General features: G+C 26.4%; 2 protein-coding genes across 5 annotated transcripts in view; one reads left to right on the top strand and one right to left on the bottom strand.

The window, feature by feature from the left end:
• LOC107444054 (sodium-coupled monocarboxylate transporter 2-like) overlaps positions 1 to 5,291 on the bottom strand; it is a 37,189-nt gene extending 31,898 nt beyond the window's left edge. The window contains exons 1-2 of one of the 2 annotated variants that reach the window (XM_043045343.2): positions 5,031 to 5,256; positions 454 to 862 (exon numbers count right to left, since the gene is read on the bottom strand). In XM_043045343.2, coding sequence (XP_042901277.1) covers positions 454 to 801 — 348 coding nt within the window. In that variant the 5' untranslated portion in view covers positions 802 to 862; positions 5,031 to 5,256. Of the gene's footprint in view, positions 1 to 453; positions 863 to 5,030 lie in introns of both variants that reach the window. The other variant, XM_043045345.2, reaches the window with a different exon arrangement.
• LOC107444065 (sodium-coupled monocarboxylate transporter 2) overlaps positions 1 to 19,016 on the top strand; it is a 78,690-nt gene that overhangs the window by 2,490 nt on the left and 57,184 nt on the right. The window contains exon 1 of one of the 3 annotated variants that reach the window (XM_016058136.4): positions 18,209 to 18,533. The exons of the other annotated variants lie outside the window; for them this stretch is intronic. The gene's annotated coding sequence lies outside the window, so the exon portion shown is untranslated. Of the gene's footprint in view, positions 1 to 18,208; positions 18,534 to 19,016 lie in introns of those variants that run through there. 3 annotated transcript variants of the gene reach the window in all.

A 19,016-nucleotide genomic window follows, 5' to 3' on the forward strand; every position in this document is an offset into this window, starting at 1 on the left:
GTTAAACCAGTTTTAAGGCACAACACTAAATCGATCTTTCTAAAAACGTGTACTAAAACTAAGCAAATGCAAAATATTATTTTACTGGAAAATATAAAAATACAATTCATATGAGTGACGAAATAATATAAAATAATTTATAAGAAACTTCAAAATAAAGCAAAGGATATAAACTTCACTTTCATCAGCTCATTTGATACAGCCGTCTATTTTGTATTGTATTATATTATATTTATGTTANTATAAACTTCACTTTCATCAGCTCATTTGGTACAGCCGTCTATTTTGTATTGTATTATATTATATTATGTTTATGTTTATGTTATGTTATGTTATGTTATGTTATGTTATGTTACGTAATGTTATATTATATTATATTATATTATATTATATTATATTATATTGTATTATATTATATTATAAGCAGTCTGAAATCTATTGAGGTGAGCTTACCTCATACGCACTAGTTATTCTCAGATTGTAATATACTGGTACATATAGGTAAGCAGTGGCAGGTATAATCAAGAAAAAAGTTAAGAAGGTAGTCAAATATTGTGTTCCATATCGATAAACTTCAGATGGTACTCCCAAAAGGGTGACAGCTGAGAGAAAACCGTGCCATGAAGACATAGCCACAGGAAAAACACTCAAAGTTCTGCCTCCCATTAAGTACTCCTGGGTGCTGTTCTTTTTTCTGTCCACGATAGCATACCAAATGCCTATGCTTGCGGACAGTAGAAGCATAAGAGCAAATACAACGTCATCAATTGTTCCAAACACATCCTTCAGTATGTAAGTCATATTGTCTATAAAAGTTGCTCTCTGGGAAGACTTTTATCGATTACGAGAATAGTTGCATAGCCTATAAGGAAACATAAATTTAACAGAAATGTAATCTAGTTAATATATTTTAAATATAGCGTTTGTTTTTCAACTTTTAATACTTTATAATCAATTCTTATTAATGTCAATGTCTTAAATGCTTTTTAAAATGATATTTTGGTACAATCTAAACCAAGTTGCAGTGGTAATTTTCTTAAGAAATACTGAGTGAAAAATAGATTCTAGGGGATATTTTGGAGAGTGTATTACTTTTAAATGTTTAGCAGCCACTATTCCTTAAATAACAAAGACCTAAAATATGCCACTTCACTTAGAATGTTGTCTACGGTCGCACTTGCTAATGTCCTGCTTGACTAAATTTTTGCTGTTCCGGAAAGGAATAAAAATGTTTTATTTTATGATCTGGAAGAAAAACCTCAACTACTCCAACTACTGGTCATAACTTGATGATACACTTTTGTTTTCTTCTTTTTTTGTTCACCTTTTGTTATAAAAGTTGTTTTGTTTTTTGTTCACTTCGAAATTTCATTTATTCTCCTAACTTTTTTATTTTATATTATCAAAATGTGTTTTGTTAAAAATAGCTAGGTTCAATTGTGAAAGTATTCCTAAGTAAATTCAATTCAATTGTGGAAGTAGTCCTAAAACGTCTGTACAACTATAAGGATTCAAGTCCGGATTGCCGAAAAAAAACTTAAAATTAAAAAACTATTTTCTGTTCAACTAAACTTCAATCTTCAATTTAGATTAAAAAAATATTCATTAATAAAATTGAAAAATTTTCTCAAGTTCTTTTTTTTTAAAAAAAAGACTAGAAACTAGATAGAACTAGATAAAAAAGAAAAAGAAAGAAAACTAGATAGAAAGAAACTAGATAAAAAAGTATATGAAAATCGATTCAAAATTTATGAAAAACATTCATATCAGAAGTAGCATTTGTCAAGGAAAGAGATGGAACATTCAACTCTTTTCAAAATTTCAAATTTTTTTTCTAAAATTTCAAATTTTTTTTCCGAAGCTCTTTCACATAGAATTGAAACAAACACAAGAATAAATAAACGTAAGAAACCAACAAATAGCTGAAATTTTTAAAATATTATTAGACTTGCATAAAAATCTCCAATTCAGAGAGCTTTTTTCTACTTCGAAAAAATCATTAAAATTCATTAATATTTTTCAGTTTTTTGCAATGCTTTATAAGCTGTGCTATTTGATCTTATATATTTTCAATGTTATATAAGATCAAATAGCACAGCTTCGGAGTAATTTTTTAAATATTAAAAAATTAGATTAAAACACTATTCCTTTTCATAAAATTTTGTCTTCTTGACATTTGACATTTTACGCTCATTTCAGTATTAGCAAGGAAGACACTGACTACATGACAGGCAAAACTTAATAGTAATGAAATACTCTTAAGTACTTACAACAGTTATAAATATAGCATATTACTCACTTAAACGTTTTATTTCATGTATTGATGGACCCTTCGAAAATCAAGTGCAAGAACTGTTTCTGTTCCTTAATAAGGCTCGGTACAACAAAATTATATCACTATGTATGTACATTGCAATGATCGAATAAGTGTTTTATTCGTTACAAACATCAAATTTAACTATAAAATTTTCTTCAAAAGTAAAAAAAAAATATTTACCAACAATCAATCACATATCAACAATCTTCAATTGATTTTTAAAAACTTCAATCATTTTGGGAAGTGAGTAAATAATCAGACTATGGTACCAACCAATCTCTAACAGACAATTTTTAAAAATCTATGGTGAATTTATAATGAATTGCGTTAGTAGAAAATCTGAGCATCTAAGTCACTTAAAGGAATAATAAGATCTCCCTCAATCTCCCAATCGAAAAGGTAACTGACGATAACTAATTAATCAAAATAATGCTGCTCAGAAGCAACATAAAGTTTGAGAAAGAATTGAAAAATAAAGAAATTAATGCCAGCAGAGGCGAAATTCTTCCGCACTAATGATTTCAAAAGTAACAAAATAATTTTAAGAAAAATTAAGCAGAATCATGATTATGCTTATTTGCTTTTAAATTTCCAAGAAATATAAAAAAATAGTTATAGTTGTTAGGAATATAAATAATTGATAAGATTTTAAATATATGTTTGTTTTAAAATGCCTGTTTCAACCTTTAATACGATGTCGTCATATTTTATTGCTTTTTATAAGCATTTCAGACTATGAATGTAGATTAATTTCAATATATTCAGCTTCAAGTAAATGTTACAAGGAAAAGCATTTTATTTTTTTTAATTGACTCAAAATATATACTCGAACAAGAAATCTTTATTTGACAGAAGAAGTTTACACATTTTTCGTGAAATATTAAAAATTCATAGTATCTATTTCGGAGGAAAATATTTGCATGCATAAACCAGAAAATATTTATTGGAAAATATTTACTTCTCCAAAACTATTACCTCGAGGTTACACTATTTACTATCCAAACATTTAATACTCGAAGATTTATATAACGTGTGGGATAAAATTGAAACAGTTTTAAAACACAGAACTGCTTTTACACTAAAATATCCATTTAACCGCTGATGTCAAAAAATAATAAAAATATTTTTACATTTTTCTTTCACACCTCGTTGTTTACAATTAAAACGAAATATAAGTAAAATTAAAAAAAATTTTCACGATAATTCTAAAATTTTTGACAATATGTATTTCTTTATTATTGTATTCCTATAACATATTGTTCACAATCCTGAATTAAATTTTTAGCAATAATACAGCTTTAAAACTTCTTATTAATTTTTTAATATATAATTCTTTAATAATAAGGATTGAATAAATGTTACACGTTGTTTAAAACATAAAATTTTTAAAACAGCACTTTTAGCCGAATAAATTGTTTTTCAATGTTATGGTCTCAGGTATCACGATATAGTTATCAAACTTAAAACATTTATCAAATTTTATCCCATATTATAAAACAATATTTAATTAGTAACTTTACCAAAATGATAACTAAAACGCTTTGTTAAAAATTACAAGGTATTTGGTTTTCCCATAGAGTATTCTGGTAGTTTTTACGATACTTTGTTTCTCAGGGTACTGAGAACGTTACATCAATTTCTCATTTTTTTCAAACTTTTCTTATAACCAATAACGGCCTGTTCCTTTTGTGACTGAATTTCATTAAATTCTGTTTCAATGGTGGTTATAAAATAAGCTTTTATTTTAAAAAGAATTTGCTTCTAAATTTACGAACAATATTTTTTCAAAGATTGTTGATATCAAAAGTTGTTTTTTTTAAAATTAAACACTTATAAATTATAGTTTATCTAAATAAGGTTAACTTTAAAATTTTCCTTGTTTTCTCATACATTTCACGTACACTTTCTTTATTCATAAATTTACACTTTACGCTATTAGTTTTTTATTTTATTTAAAAAATTTCAAGATCTCCCGTGTAAACCTTTAAAACGAAAAATTAAGAAAGGCATTGTCGAAACTACCAGAATATGGTAAAATTCACCGCGCTTCTGGAATTATGGGTGCACCAAATGAGTTATCGTTACTCTAAATATACAAGCTTTTTCATTTTGCTCGCTTTCACGTACTTATTCATAAATTTATGCCTTACACTGCTTGTTTTTAATCATATTTGAAATCCTTTAAAAAAGTTAAAATATGCACTAATAAAAAGGTATGGCCAAAACTACCAGAATATTGTAAAATTTACGTTGTTTTTGGTTCTAAGGGAGCACCAAAAATCTAGGTAATTCTTAACAAAGCGTATGTTTCGGTAAAATCAACTCTAAAATAGGGTTTTATAATGTGTGATAAAATTTGATAATTTTGCCATGCTTAGAGCATGGCATAAAAACTACTTATTCGGTTAACTTTAATCTCTAGTTTTGTATTTTTTACTAAATTTGTGGTAATAAGAGCTATATTTTTGAAAACCAGAATTCCCTATAAATCGTTACCATATGAAAGGAAAAAACATTAAATGAATGGTTTAAATACTGTATATTTTGGTTTTATTAACCAGAATTATCGGGTTTTTTTTACCTGTAATGTCATTACTATACAGTTCGGTAATTTTTCGAGAATTTTCTTCTCCGTGTACAATTGAGAAATCTTTTTGGAGCATTGTAGACAAAAAATTACAGTTAAGCTATTTAACATGAAATACTAACATACCTCATTAAAAGAAGTGATTTCCGTAAAGTAAATGTAATTTAAAAGCAATTTCTGTGAATCATGCGATATAACAAAATTATTTAATTCTAATAGAAAAGCGCTGAATCAAACATCGATGCTTTTAAATTTTTCACTATTGTAACGTACGCAGAAATAAAGATAATAAAATAAGGCAGCAGCTTACAAGTCAGTTGTGAAATACTACTCGCTTTTACTCCATCTGTACAGGGAAACTTTTTATGGTCATGCAATAAAATAAAATAGGACAATAAATTCTCTCCTTACTCAATACATATATTGTATTTGAAAACAAATATTAGAAAAGATTTTGGGTGAGATTTTTATTTTATGAGTATATGAACTTGAACAAACTAACACAACAGAAGGACACTTTAAATTAAGTATTAAATCTTCAAACGAAATTCTTTACTGAACGAAAAGAACTTCTAAAGTTTTGCGTTATTTTTCTTACATATTCGTTTTAAAAATAAATTCGAAAATCTATTAAAATATTATTCCCTATACCATATTAACCTATTCAGAAAATCGTGAAAATCAATAAACTTTATATATAATAAATCATTATTCAATATTTTGAAATATTTTATTGTTTTATTTTAATAATTAAAATACATTTTATGGTAGAAAAATACTAAATTTTAAATTTTAGGTATTTTTAACTTTGCAGAAGCTACTATAGTAGCTTTGAAAAATTCTTAAAAATGCCTTTTAATTTAAATTTGGTGACTAAATTCATAGAATGCATTTTATTGAATGAAATGATGCTCAAAAAATTATTGCCCGAACATTGATTAATAATTTAAATAATAATTGATTGAAATTATAGCGAATTGCTTTTCAAATAATTTTTCGTAGATTTACACGTTGAAGGGAAATATAATCTTTACATTTATAATTAAAGCACTGTGTTCTTGTGACCAATACAGTGTACATCAACAGTTTGATCAGTTACACTACCTTAGTTTAAAAATAAGAATGAAACAAGAATGAACAAGAATGAAAATATTAATTTTGTATATTTAACCTTTTTTCAGAATTCGGTAAAAAAACCGTAAATACTAAAATATTTTTTAACCGTAAAATTTCTTTCAGTTACTCAGCTATCGTACGATTTACCTTAATTTTACACTGAAATATTTTAAAGTCTATATTTTAAGGTCTATATTTTAAAAACTTTCGATTAACTACATTATATTTTTTAGTGAAAATATTTTTTTTTAATATTTCAATTATGGATAACGTTTATTTTTAAAGCTAAGGAAAGGACTAATTCATTTTGTTGATTGTTTTTCATTAAATTTCTGAAAGTTATTTCATTTTTAATATATTCTTTAAAAGTATTACTTATCTGTAATTCCTTTTACACCAATTTTTCTTTTATTAATTGAGCCAAACTTTTTAAGCACTGTATTTTAACAACTATTCTACTTTACTTTATAAGCTTCTATTCTTACATAAAAAATTTACTTTTTAATGAAATAAGCTCTTTTGTCAAAAAAATATTTTACTCGAAATCATTTTTGTTGTTGTTGTTGTTGTTATTTTTAATTTTTTATAGAATCATTTTAATATTTTATTCCTACAAAAAAGTATATTTCTTTAAGGAAATAAAAATAAAATTTAATTATTCACGTCATTTAAAACAATTCTTTGAATGTTAAGGTAGTATTCACGATGATTTAAAAGTGTAACGCTATTTCATTTTAATTACAAATTGCTTCCTTCACTGTTTTAATACTAAGCTAAAAAACTTATTTCAAAAAATAAATTACTAACATCTTTTCTTTACCTTTTTGTTGGAATTTTTTATTTGTAACAATAATTACTTAGTAGCAATTGTTAATATATACAATATACAATAGGTTAATAATTTTTATTTGGTTAATTATTTCTTGGTCAATTTTTTTTAAAAAACTACAATTAAACATAATCTTATAGTTTTAGAGTAAAATTTAGGTAAATATTTAAAAACGAATCTTTAGAAGTTTGTTAATTGTGAAAAGTTACTCTTTGCAAATACTAAACCTGTAAAATTGATATTATATCTAAAACAATAACTGAATTATAAAATAATAAATAAAATATATTTGATGTGCTCTAATTCTATACAAAGTTTTTCCTTGTTTAATTATAATTTGAAGAAATTAGTGCTGCCATCTACTGCATTCGGAAATAAAGAAATTATAATTATACTTTGAAATGCTTAAAAAATTAATCATTATATTTGAATAAATTAAATATCATTCCTTTATTTTCGTTAAGCATAATTTCAATTAATTTAATGTAAAATGCTGCTTTTATAATGTTGCTTTTTTCAACATAAAAATGTATTTTTTATTTTAACTTATTTGTTCATGTAACTCTAATAAAATCAATTCTCTGAAAAATCACCAGAAAAATAAAATTTATATGTTTGGAATTTTTGTTTTGCATCAAATCGATTTCAAAGTCTTTGAACATTCTATACAAACATAGACGTTTAGTCAAACAATATAGAGCAAATCTATTACTACATTTTAGCTTATAAAATTTATTTTAAAATTCAACTCTTCTATATCAATAATTTTTTTTTCTTATGGAATATTCAGCAATTAGCAAAAACCTTCTTCCTTTCAAGTTTGTCCTTTTTTTCTTTCAATTTTTTCACGTGCCAGTACCCCTGTCCAGTAACCGCCAAAACTTGGTAATAATTTTGTCATAAGTTCCCATGCTGATATCGTTCTTAACAATAGAATAAATCATATTCCATGTCGTCAGTAACTCGCATAAAGCGAGAGTTATAAAGAAAAAAACTAAAAATTTATTAAGGTGCTAATTTTTAAACAAATTAAAACAGAAACTCTGGCTCTGTTAAATTTTTTTCCTGTGTATATACATTATTATTTCTTTTATTTATTCAGCGCTAAATTAAAACAATACGAACTTCAAAGTGTTTGTGTTCAACAGTGTTCTGGTAAAAAGTTAGTACAAGGATTTTCATTTAATGGAATCGAGGAAGTTGCTTTGATGTTTCAAAGTTATTTAACATAAAAGAACATTAGAAACATGCGATTGCAATTAGTTTGCTTTTAAATTAGCAAAAACTTTTAAAACTTTTAAAAGAAAAATATTTAAAAGCTTATAATGATTAGCTAAAAAGCAAATATTTACTTTTTGTTTCATAAAGTATCATATTTATCTTTTATACGGTTTTGCGTAGCAACAAAGTAGTAAGATCATTCAAAAAATATCTCAAATATGCAGGGTATTCTTCAATCATTGCTCTTCTATATGTTTTAATATCCATATCAAAAAGGTAACAAATATACATATCAGGAGTCGTAAATTATGAAAAAAAGTAATTATAAAATATAAAAAACTTTCTGGCTAAAGTTTTGGAAACTGATTTTTTTTTTCAAAATATAAATAAATAATAATAAAATTACAGCTCAAAAGTTGTTAACAGAAAAACAATTAGCAAAGCTTTCAAAACACCAAAACTTGTTTATTCGGCAGATCAAACAAAACATCGCATTTCACCTATTTTCAGCGCTTATCATGTAATCAGGCAAATAAATTGACTTAAACAGTTTTTTTTTTTTAATCCTGCCTTTTCTGCGAATTACACCCTTAATAATAACTACACCTTCACCATGTTTTAATTGCTTGTTCGATTTTATTTACTTTATTAACTTGTAGTTTTATTTACTTGTTCTATTTATTCTTTTCCTATTTTAATCTCACTACCTTAACTATTTAATCAAATTTGATCCTTAATAAGCAAATAGTTCTCTTAATTTTTGAAAAAAGAGCATAGAAATACATATTAAAGAAAAGATAGTAGTTAAGGAACACTACTTGTATCTCCTGCAATTTTAAAATGACATAATGACATATTACAAAAATCTTTTTGTTTTAAACTAAGTGGCCATCCATAAATGACGTAAAACTTTACGCTTTTTTAACCCCTCTACACTATTTGGTCTTAAAGTTCAACACTTCCCTTACCCTCTCTAACCCCTTGTCACATGTCATGCTATATTACTTAAACATACTATATTACTTAAACATAAACTAGCAGTTGAGAAACAACACGCACGTGATAGATTATATTTCAAATACTATTTTTATACTTGAACGAAATTTTTCAATTTAAATTATGAACATCACAACAGTAATATGTTTAAACTTGTACCTGTTTTGATGAAAAATATGAAGAAAAGAAATTATTAGATAAAAATCTGCTGGTTTTAAATACTTTTTTAATTTCAACCAATTTTCCAAATTTTACAATTTTTGGTACCCCCTCCTTCCCTCTTATTACAAACTGGTCACAATTTTAAGAACTCCTTTTCCACTCTCCAAGCATGACAAAATTTATGAACACAAAAATATTCCAAAAGCAAAAATGTCTCATTTATTTTTTAGTTACATTTATTTAATCCCCAAGCATGCTTGGGACATAGCACTGGGGGTTTCGCGTTCGGCTAACCACCTAACCGGAACATCTGCTCCTGCACTCCAAAACCCAAGGTCAAGAAAACTGAGATGGGCACAGTAGGTCTTGGCCCTCTATGGACTGTCGCGCCACTGAGTTTAGTACATTTATTTGACACATTTACAACGATCCGGAAAAAAAAATTTGAAGAAAGTTTCAGAAACCTTTTATTTATTTTAAAAACATTTTTTAAAGCAATTCTGAATTTTAAGATCACAACGAAGAATAAAAACCAATCCAGATATCTTTTAAGAGTTACACTACAATAAATTGTAATAATTGCTACTAAATGCATACAAATTTGTGACGAGTAAACTTTCAGGAGTTGTGGAATAAAAACTGCCCCTCTTCTATTTCTGACATTATTACTAACGACTAAGATTGTAATAGTTAATCGTCTCTTAAACAAAGCCCGGTTTTAAATCAACCACCTTTAATTTTGGAAAATGCAAGGATAAAGGATTATGGGCGCGTATACTATGACCATAGTTCTTATAACTTTTCTTGATAAAAGTTTCGGACTAAAATTTTCTGCCCCACCTTTGATAATAAAACCCACTGAGCTGATACAATACAATTTTGAAATTTGGCAAAAAATGATTTCGTAAACATTTGAATGGTTTCTAAAATTTTTTATTGCTTCCGTTAATGCAAGACCCGTTTCAGAAAAAAAAACGAAAGATAATATTTAAATGATGATTCAACGGACATTATTCGTTCAGTAAAGTAAATTTGTCTTGAGACAGTCAGATTTGTATCGAAGCGAATGTTTCAGAGGAATATTTCTGAAAAATTATTTAAACTTTTTGTGTCATAAACTTTTTAATCGAAACTGTTCCATTACTGCATTTACTAAAACTAGCTCTATTAAAACTATTAGAAATGTAGAAGTTTCTAGTATGGATAAACAGCCTAACACAACTTCACCTTAACCAAACTTGCTATATTCTTCCTCTTTAACAAAAAAAAAAATTCTCGAATATTTAAATTGTATATAAATTTAGGATGTTATTTCTAATTCAAGCAATTTGATTTAAAATTATTTTACCAACCATGATTTAAGATTAATACAAATATGGAGCAAAACAAGATGGCGAGATTTTCGTACTGTATAGTAATAACATTTCTAGTAAAAAAAAACAACATAAATCTGGTTAATTAGACTAAAATATGCAGTATTTAATAAAATGCGGTATCTACGGAACTGATAATTTTTTCATTTACATAGTAATAGTTCACGAGAAATTCTGGCTTTCAAAATAATAATTTTAAAATTCTACCATACATTTAAGAATAATTTTATCGAACAAATGGCTTTTATACCATGTTCTAAGGTATCATGATAAAATCACCAAATTTCATCTCATTTACCAAATTTTATCACATATTATAAAACCATATATAATTACCAAAAAGTTTCAATAAAAACTACTGAACTTCTTTCTGATCCCATAGAGAAAGAAACACGGTTAATTTTACTGTATCCTGCTAATTTTGAACATATTTTTTCTCATTGTACGCATACATAAGAGTCTCGAACAATTTTTTCCAACATTCTTATAGTAAATTTTAATAAATTATACATTATACTTATTATACTTAAACTTCCAAGTTGGCAGGTATGACTAAAAATAATAGCAATAAATTCTAATCATTAATAACATTAAATAACTCAGTATGTAAAATATTAGCTATTTTTAAATGAAGTCAATTTTCAATCAAAATTACTTATATATAATGGAGTTATAAGTGGAGTTATAATAAGTGGAGCTATAAAATAACTCCACTTGTGGATGCCACGATTCTCTATCAAGAGAAAATCAGATTGATCAATAAGAAAACACAATCAGCTTTCAGGAATAGACCAATAAGATTTCCTGAGTGTCGGGAATGTCGAAAAAATCCTTTTATAAAGCTTCCGGCAGATAAAGAATGTGACCATTTGGAATGAAATCCTTAGGTGACGGGAAAAAATATGCATGTTATTTTTAAATTTGCTTCTTTTTCTTAGAAGAATGAGTTACTTTTTTCTTAAATTGCTAACATGCTTACACATTTTACAGAAAGACTATAAATTGCATCTGATTAATAAATCTGACTCAGTTGTAGATGCTTAAAACTATATAACAGTGTTGTAAAATTCAATAAACTCTTCTCTAACTTTCCCCATTCTAAACTCAATATTATTTTTAAAGAATATCGATACTTTCAAAAAAAGTGGAAAGAAACCGGAAAGGAATCGAAATTTTAAAATAAACATTCGTATTTTTTTATATCAAATATTCTGTTATTTCAATCTCCATTTTCCCCAATTAATACTCAAAAAATATGCAAGAAGTACGGAAAAACAAAGAATAAATGCCTTTTTACAAGGGAAAACATAAATTAAAAATAAAATTTCTTGCATATCTGAGGAGATAAATTTAAAATTATCGAATCAGTAAATTCTCAAAACAGGAACACTAAAGTAAAACAGAAAAAAAATACAAAAAAGAGCAATTTTTACGAAATAAAGTTTAATTTCTTAACCTCAAAATGGTTACTACGCTTTGTAAAAAAGAAAGATATCAATAAGAAAAAGTTTTAATTTTAATCACAACTTTTCGACTGTTAGAGTCGTAAGAACAAAATAAAATGCTACAGTCTTTGAAAATACTGCATCTTCCTATAATAATTAAAAGTTCTCTCTCGTTCCTTAATAATATGTGCATTAAAATATTAAATTTTTAATTATTCTACCGACTAGAATAGCAATTAAGGTATAGATAAATGACTTATATTGAGAACCATTATTTGTCTCGAACTGTCAATCAACTTGAAATTAATTATGAAGTTTCATATTTATAATGCTGATCACTCTATTAAGCCAAGTATTTCAAAACTCTCTATTCAACTATAATAAATAGCTTGATTGAGAAACCTCTTCAAATTCTGTTCCGTCATTTTCTCTTCGTATACACTCACTTTTGTGTGAAGCCGCTTTACGAAATGTTTTCTAGCTTAAATATTCAGTTCTCATATTATAAATTTAATTTTCAGTTAGCACATTACATTTTAAAAACAACACAAATCCCATTTACCTTTTAGAAACATTTTTATTTGCTAAAAATATATCATGTTTTCATTGTATTTTACAAATGTTTCGTTGAATATAATAGATAATCCAAAGATGATCCATGATTTGAAAATTCAATTGTGTACTCGCAAATGAAAAATTCATATGATTTAAATTAGATTTAATTAAATTCTTGTAAATGACATCACGTGCTTGAGTAAACTTGATTGGCTTTTCAATCGACAAATATCCTGATTAGTATATGATAATGTTACTTTCAGGTATCCAATTGAAGAGAAGAAGACAAAAACGCACTGTTTTCTGGAAGGGAGACGAACATTTCCTTCTCATCTAATTATAAAGTTAATTGCATAGCTTATCAGCAGATGGCGCTGCTAGCTATAATTATAAGTTTCTCTTATTCTTCTTGAGCTTTTGTGAATTTTACTTTTGCCTAGTGTGCATAACGTTGTAGCTGAAAATGATTCCTGTTTTGAAACATTGTTTAATAGTTTTTCTCTTTTAGAAGCTCCATCTGTTGTCAAAATTTTTAACTAATTGAGGAACTTAGCATGAAAAAAATATCCAATTTCCAAAGAAGAACGTAGGAAGTTATTCATTTATATCTCTTCTCGTATTCCCTAATTGATTTTGCAAATGTTCGATCAATTTTGACGTGTGTGGTACATAATAATACTGGAATATATCAAATAAATTCGTGGTATATATATAATACTTCGGTAACTAACTAAACACTTTTAGATATACTTTTTAATTATTTTATTAGCTTTGCTTAATAGTGTTTCAAAAATTATAAAAAAATAGTTTAGTAAAAATTTTGCCTTAGCGCTACTTCTTTATTGATTTCATTATTGTCAATTTCCTCGAAAAATCAGGTCTTGAATTCTAGTGAATGTATAAAGTGACAAAAATAGTATAATAATACTCAGTCATTAGTAAAATGTATCAAAAATTCACAAAATTCAAATAATGAGTGTATTTCATATAATTATATTCATTTTTGCACCTTTAATAGATTCATTTGCAGCATAATGCGTAGATGGCACCACAAATGTTTTTTACTATCCTATTTCAAATGGTGTTGCAATATTTTGGTAATGTTTTACAGATTATGTTACAGTAATGCTTAGCATTACTTGCATAGTGATGCTTAATATACACTTAAACGCGATTGTTTCTTCTAAATGTTTATAGAGTAATAAAAAAAAATACGAAGCCAGAAACTTAAATTATTTAACAGAAACTGCCCTGAAATAAAGAAACAGACCTGGATTGTAGAACAAAGATTTATAAAAATCTGTAAACTGAAAAATAATCAATCGATGTAGCATATATCTAAACGGATGAAATGACTAGTGAAACTGAAATGTTTTACGTCTTAAATATATAACATTATAGAAAGAATGATGCACATAAAAAGTATAATAAAGTAATGTTATAATAATATCATAATAAAGAAATAATAAGTAAAATAAATAAAGTATTTCAAAAGAAAACATAGTTCAAAATAAAAATAATTTTGGCACAATTTTTTTAAAAAATATTTTAGAGATAGGTATTACAAAACCCGCTTTAAAAAAAATCATTAAATGTGTAGGTTTAAAATGAGAATTCCTTGAATAAATAAGGTATCCGGTGGGCTTCAAAGAAAATGGAGTTAAAATAAGGTTTATTTACATTTAAGAGGTTTTAAAAATCAGTTTGAGTAGGGTAAAAAAAAGAAGTTTTTTGTATAAATAAAATTTCTGAAACGTTCAACTGAGAATCATCCTTTCAACTTTGTGTATTTTAGACCTCAAACAATTTTAAGGCGAAAATACTTTCTTAATTCTTTAAAATTGTAAAATGATATTAATACTTGAAAAATAAATAACCTATGTTAAAATTTGTAAGCAAAAAAAGCCATCAAATGTTTAGTTTACTGAAGCGAATAGATGGCTATTAATAGTTTTAATCAGATTAAAATCTAAAAACTCAAAACTTTCAACGAGAGTTTAAACACTTAGGGTCAAAGGTAACCACTGCTGTTTTTTACTATTTATAGCTTACAGCTTACTCTTTTAGAAATATCATTCTAACATATTATTGTTTCAAAATACAATTTCAATTGACCATCACACTTGTGAAATGTTTTTTGCTGTATTTTAAGTTGGATTTTAAGTTATATATGTTCTATTAGATTTATGACAGATCAGTAACATGCTATTTCTTAATCTAAAAGTCAAACATAGCATAAAACATTCCTATAATAAACTTCTAGCATTTTTTTTTCTGAAAAAGTAATTTAATGAAAATGTATGAAATATTTGTTTTTTACTTTTTTCACTTAAACGTTGTGATAGTAGGTTAAAATTTTCATTCTCAAATATCGGTAAAATAACCAGCAACAGTCTGTCCATCCGAATAACCATAATGTTTAAAGTTAGAAACATTATACAGGGTGTTCCAAAATTATCTTTACAACTTCAAAAATTCATAACTTCAAACATAAACAAGATATTTATATTCTGTCTTTTGCATGTATTACTGCAACTAATAAAGTTTTTTTTTTCAATAGGCTAAAAAGTTATAAGTGAGGATGTGGACACCACAACAGAAAGCTCAATGCGTCTCATGGTTCATAGAGACGAAATCAGATACACAGGTTCAACGGAACTTCAGGACAAATTTCCAAAGAGACCCACCATCCAGACCCTCCATCCGTGCATGGCACACAAGCTTCATGAGCACCGGATCATTATTGCAAAAAAGTGGAGCCGGACGACCTAGCACAAGTCCAGAAAATGTGGAGCGAATACGGCTATGAGACGCATTGAGCTTTCTGTTGTGGTGTCCACATCCTCACTTAAAACTTTTCAGCCTATTGAAAAAAAACTTTATTAATATAAATATCTTGTTTATGTTCGAAGTTATGAATTTTTGAAGTTGTAAAGATAATTTTGGAACACCCTGTATTTTTACACAACTGGTACGGTTAAAAAGACCTTAATTGCAAAACTTAAACTATGTGGTTTAGTAACCATTTAAAACTAGCTTAGTTTCTGAACCATAAAATTCAAAATTTATTGGCAATAGGAGCTCTGTGGCTGCTGCCCTATTTAAGACTGAATGATAGTTTCGTATTCAAATAGTCCAGGACCACTGATTGAAGAGTGCAGGACGAACGAAAGAAATATTGTAGCAACAGCGCTGGGATTCGAACCCCTGCACAACCGATAATACGATTGATCCATTAAATCTTTCAGCTATAGTTTTTACCCATAGTACTGCATAATACGGATTTGTACAGCATAGTATGGAACAAAATGTCCTTATAATTTGGTCCAAGTTAGTACGGATAAAATTATATTCATTTAACCACTTTAGAAGGAAAAAAAATCAATGAAAGCATTTTCTCACACTTAACAGACTAAATATCATCTTCGTTATGATAATATGACTGTTTTGGTTAAATATGGTAAAACAATAATTAAATAAACTGCTATTTAATCATTTTTACCTAGAAATTTCCAACAGTATATATATTTATATTTTTTAGCTCCATATAAACATATTTTCGTGAAATGAAATCAAGAATAAAACAAAAATATCGATACTTATTATATTTTTTCGTCCTCTCTAATGACTTCCATTAATTACTAATTGATACCACAAATTCAACATATTCCTTTACAGACCAATCATCTTTATTATTTGGATATTATTTTTACTTCTCTTCACGAAACAAGCAAAATGAAAAATAACAAAATATTATCTTTTCTTCTACCAATTATAACTTTCTAGTTGGATTGGCAAATACATAAAAATATTTCGAAAAATGTTCATTATATGATTGTATGAATGTTACTTTATCACTGTTATAATTTTATGATTTTCTATTTAACTCAATATTTCTTTCCTAACCACAAGTAATTTTTTTAATTAATTAAAATTTTATGCTTAATTACATTTCTTATTGTGCTAAAAGCTAAAAATTCTAATTAGTGTATTTCCTTTATGATTTATTGTTTCGCGCTCATTTACAGTTAATGAGCTTTAGGACACTGAATTTTAAAATTTATATAAAGCTACATAAGATGATCAATAAGTGTTATTAAGGATTCAATATATATTTCAATCATGCCAAGAAAAATTTAACTTTTATTATCTTCCTTAAAAAATAAATAAAATACACCATAATAATTATAATAAATCAACTATACAGGCAAAAAAATCGTCATATTTTGTTCAAATAAAAGATGTAAAATGGTATTTAATCTAAATATGCTGGATGGTTCGTAATTACCACCCTCACTAGATATTTTTAGAATTCTTAAGAAAACTGAAGTCAAATAAACATAGTCATTAATAGTGGAAAATTAATAATGAAAACAAGTATCGAAATCTGTCAAATCACTAGAGAGGAAGGAAGAAGAAAATACATCAAAACCAGTTTGATTGCATAGGAAACCTGGAGCATTTTTTATTAACTTCCCTTCAGCTTTCGTCGAATTTTCTGTTTTATGTGTCACTGTTCTGATTTTTATATTTATATATGTAGCAGACTGCTTTTATATATTTGCATTTGAACCCTAATACATATGCCCTTTTCACTTTATTTTTGACAATTAATTTTTAAAATATCTATTGAAGGCAGTCATTACGGAACGACCTGTATAATCAGTGAAAAATTTTGTAAAATTGCCGTACTGTATTGTAATGTTCACATTTATGGTTAAAAAAAAAGAAAGGAAAACGTAATTTTAGTTAATAAACCGAAATAGGCAGTATTTAAACCATTTAGTAATTTTTCTGCTTAATTGACAACGGTTTACCGGGAATTTTCGTTTCCCAAATTTGTAGTTCTTATTATCACACATTTAGTGACAAGTACGAAAATGAAAAATAAATTCAACCGAATAATTTTTTTTTTATGCCATGCTTTGAAGTATCATAATAAAATGTTCAAATTTCACCACATTTATCAAATTTTATGACATATTATAGAACCATATTTAATTGTTTATTTTCCCAAAATCATTACCAAGTCACTTCGTTAAAAATTACCAAGTTTTTTCTTGTTTTTGCTTTTTCAAAACCAGAAACATGTTAAAATTTACGGTATTCTGGTAGTTTTAAATATACTGTTTTCCTCTTAGTAGAATTAAATTTAAGAAAAGTGCTCATTTAGACCTGTACCATTCAGTTTCATTGAGGAAAAGTATTTTTCGCCTTAAGACACTTACACAATAATTTATGAACCAAATTTCGGGTCTCGACTTTTCAAGCCATAATGAGATACAGTTTTTAAAGGAATTTCTTAATGGACATGTTTTAAAAAAATCCTTTTACTTATACTTAAAAAAAATCTGAGATTTTATTCTTCTTCTGTTCAGTTGCAGAATAAAGATTCTAGAAATATATCTATTTAAACAAGACTTCCTTGAAGCTTTATAGACAACACGTATTTTTCGGCTTAAGAATTTTCACAATTAAAAGAAGAAAAAAAAATTTAACTTGAACCCTCGAAATAAAAACTGAAAAAATAAAATTGGGAGTATAACATAGTTAGATATTTAGAAAACTCAATGAAATGTCTTTTTTTATTCGACATCAGCGCCATCTGCATTTCTTAATAGAAAGCTTACACCGTTATAGTCAGTCATGGAGTCAAGATTCCTCAAATTCAGTCTCTGAAGCGACTTATGATTAAACTCGTTCCGTGATTGAAATATTTTTTCGAATGAAAATAGAAAATTATTTATTCGCTGAAAACATTGACCTACTTAGTGAGTTTCAAGTTTAATGAGTGCGATAAATCTGATATATATATATTCGATAAATTTTGATTTACGCTTAATAGACTTTTTTTAAAAATCGTTTTCTGATAAAATATTCCGTACAAATAAATAATTTTATTTTTCGCATAATGTAGAGTTTTAACAACCAAGTAAGTAACATTTTCTCATCATATTAAGAATATTTTTTTCAATTGATATTTTAATTGTAAACCCTTTCTATGTTGGATTGTATTTTATAATTATATGTTTATTCTGTAACTAATATGTTTATAAAACAAACACGACTTGGAAATCCATTTGCAAAAAAAATTGAAAATCTATTTTAAAATTTTATTTCCATTCTCCATTTTCAACTTTAATTTATTAACACACATTTTTTTTAAAAACTTCTTAAGAATATTTTTATGCATTTTTCAAACAAAACAAATTAAAACGTGTCTCACAAATTAATTTCATTTTGAATAACTAAAATACAGATAAAGAATTAAATAGGAAGAACTATACCTACCCGAGGAATAAATATTTTAAAATATTTTAGGACTAATTTTGTTAAGCAAGCATTATTACTTTGATTATATTATTTATAACCTATGTTTATATAGTTTATATTTCCATAAAATTGTTTGACATAA

This window comes from Parasteatoda tepidariorum, chromosome 3 (genome assembly GCF_043381705.1).
Source record: "Parasteatoda tepidariorum isolate YZ-2023 chromosome 3, CAS_Ptep_4.0, whole genome shotgun sequence".
Classification (NCBI taxonomy): domain Eukaryota; kingdom Metazoa; phylum Arthropoda; class Arachnida; order Araneae; family Theridiidae; genus Parasteatoda; species Parasteatoda tepidariorum.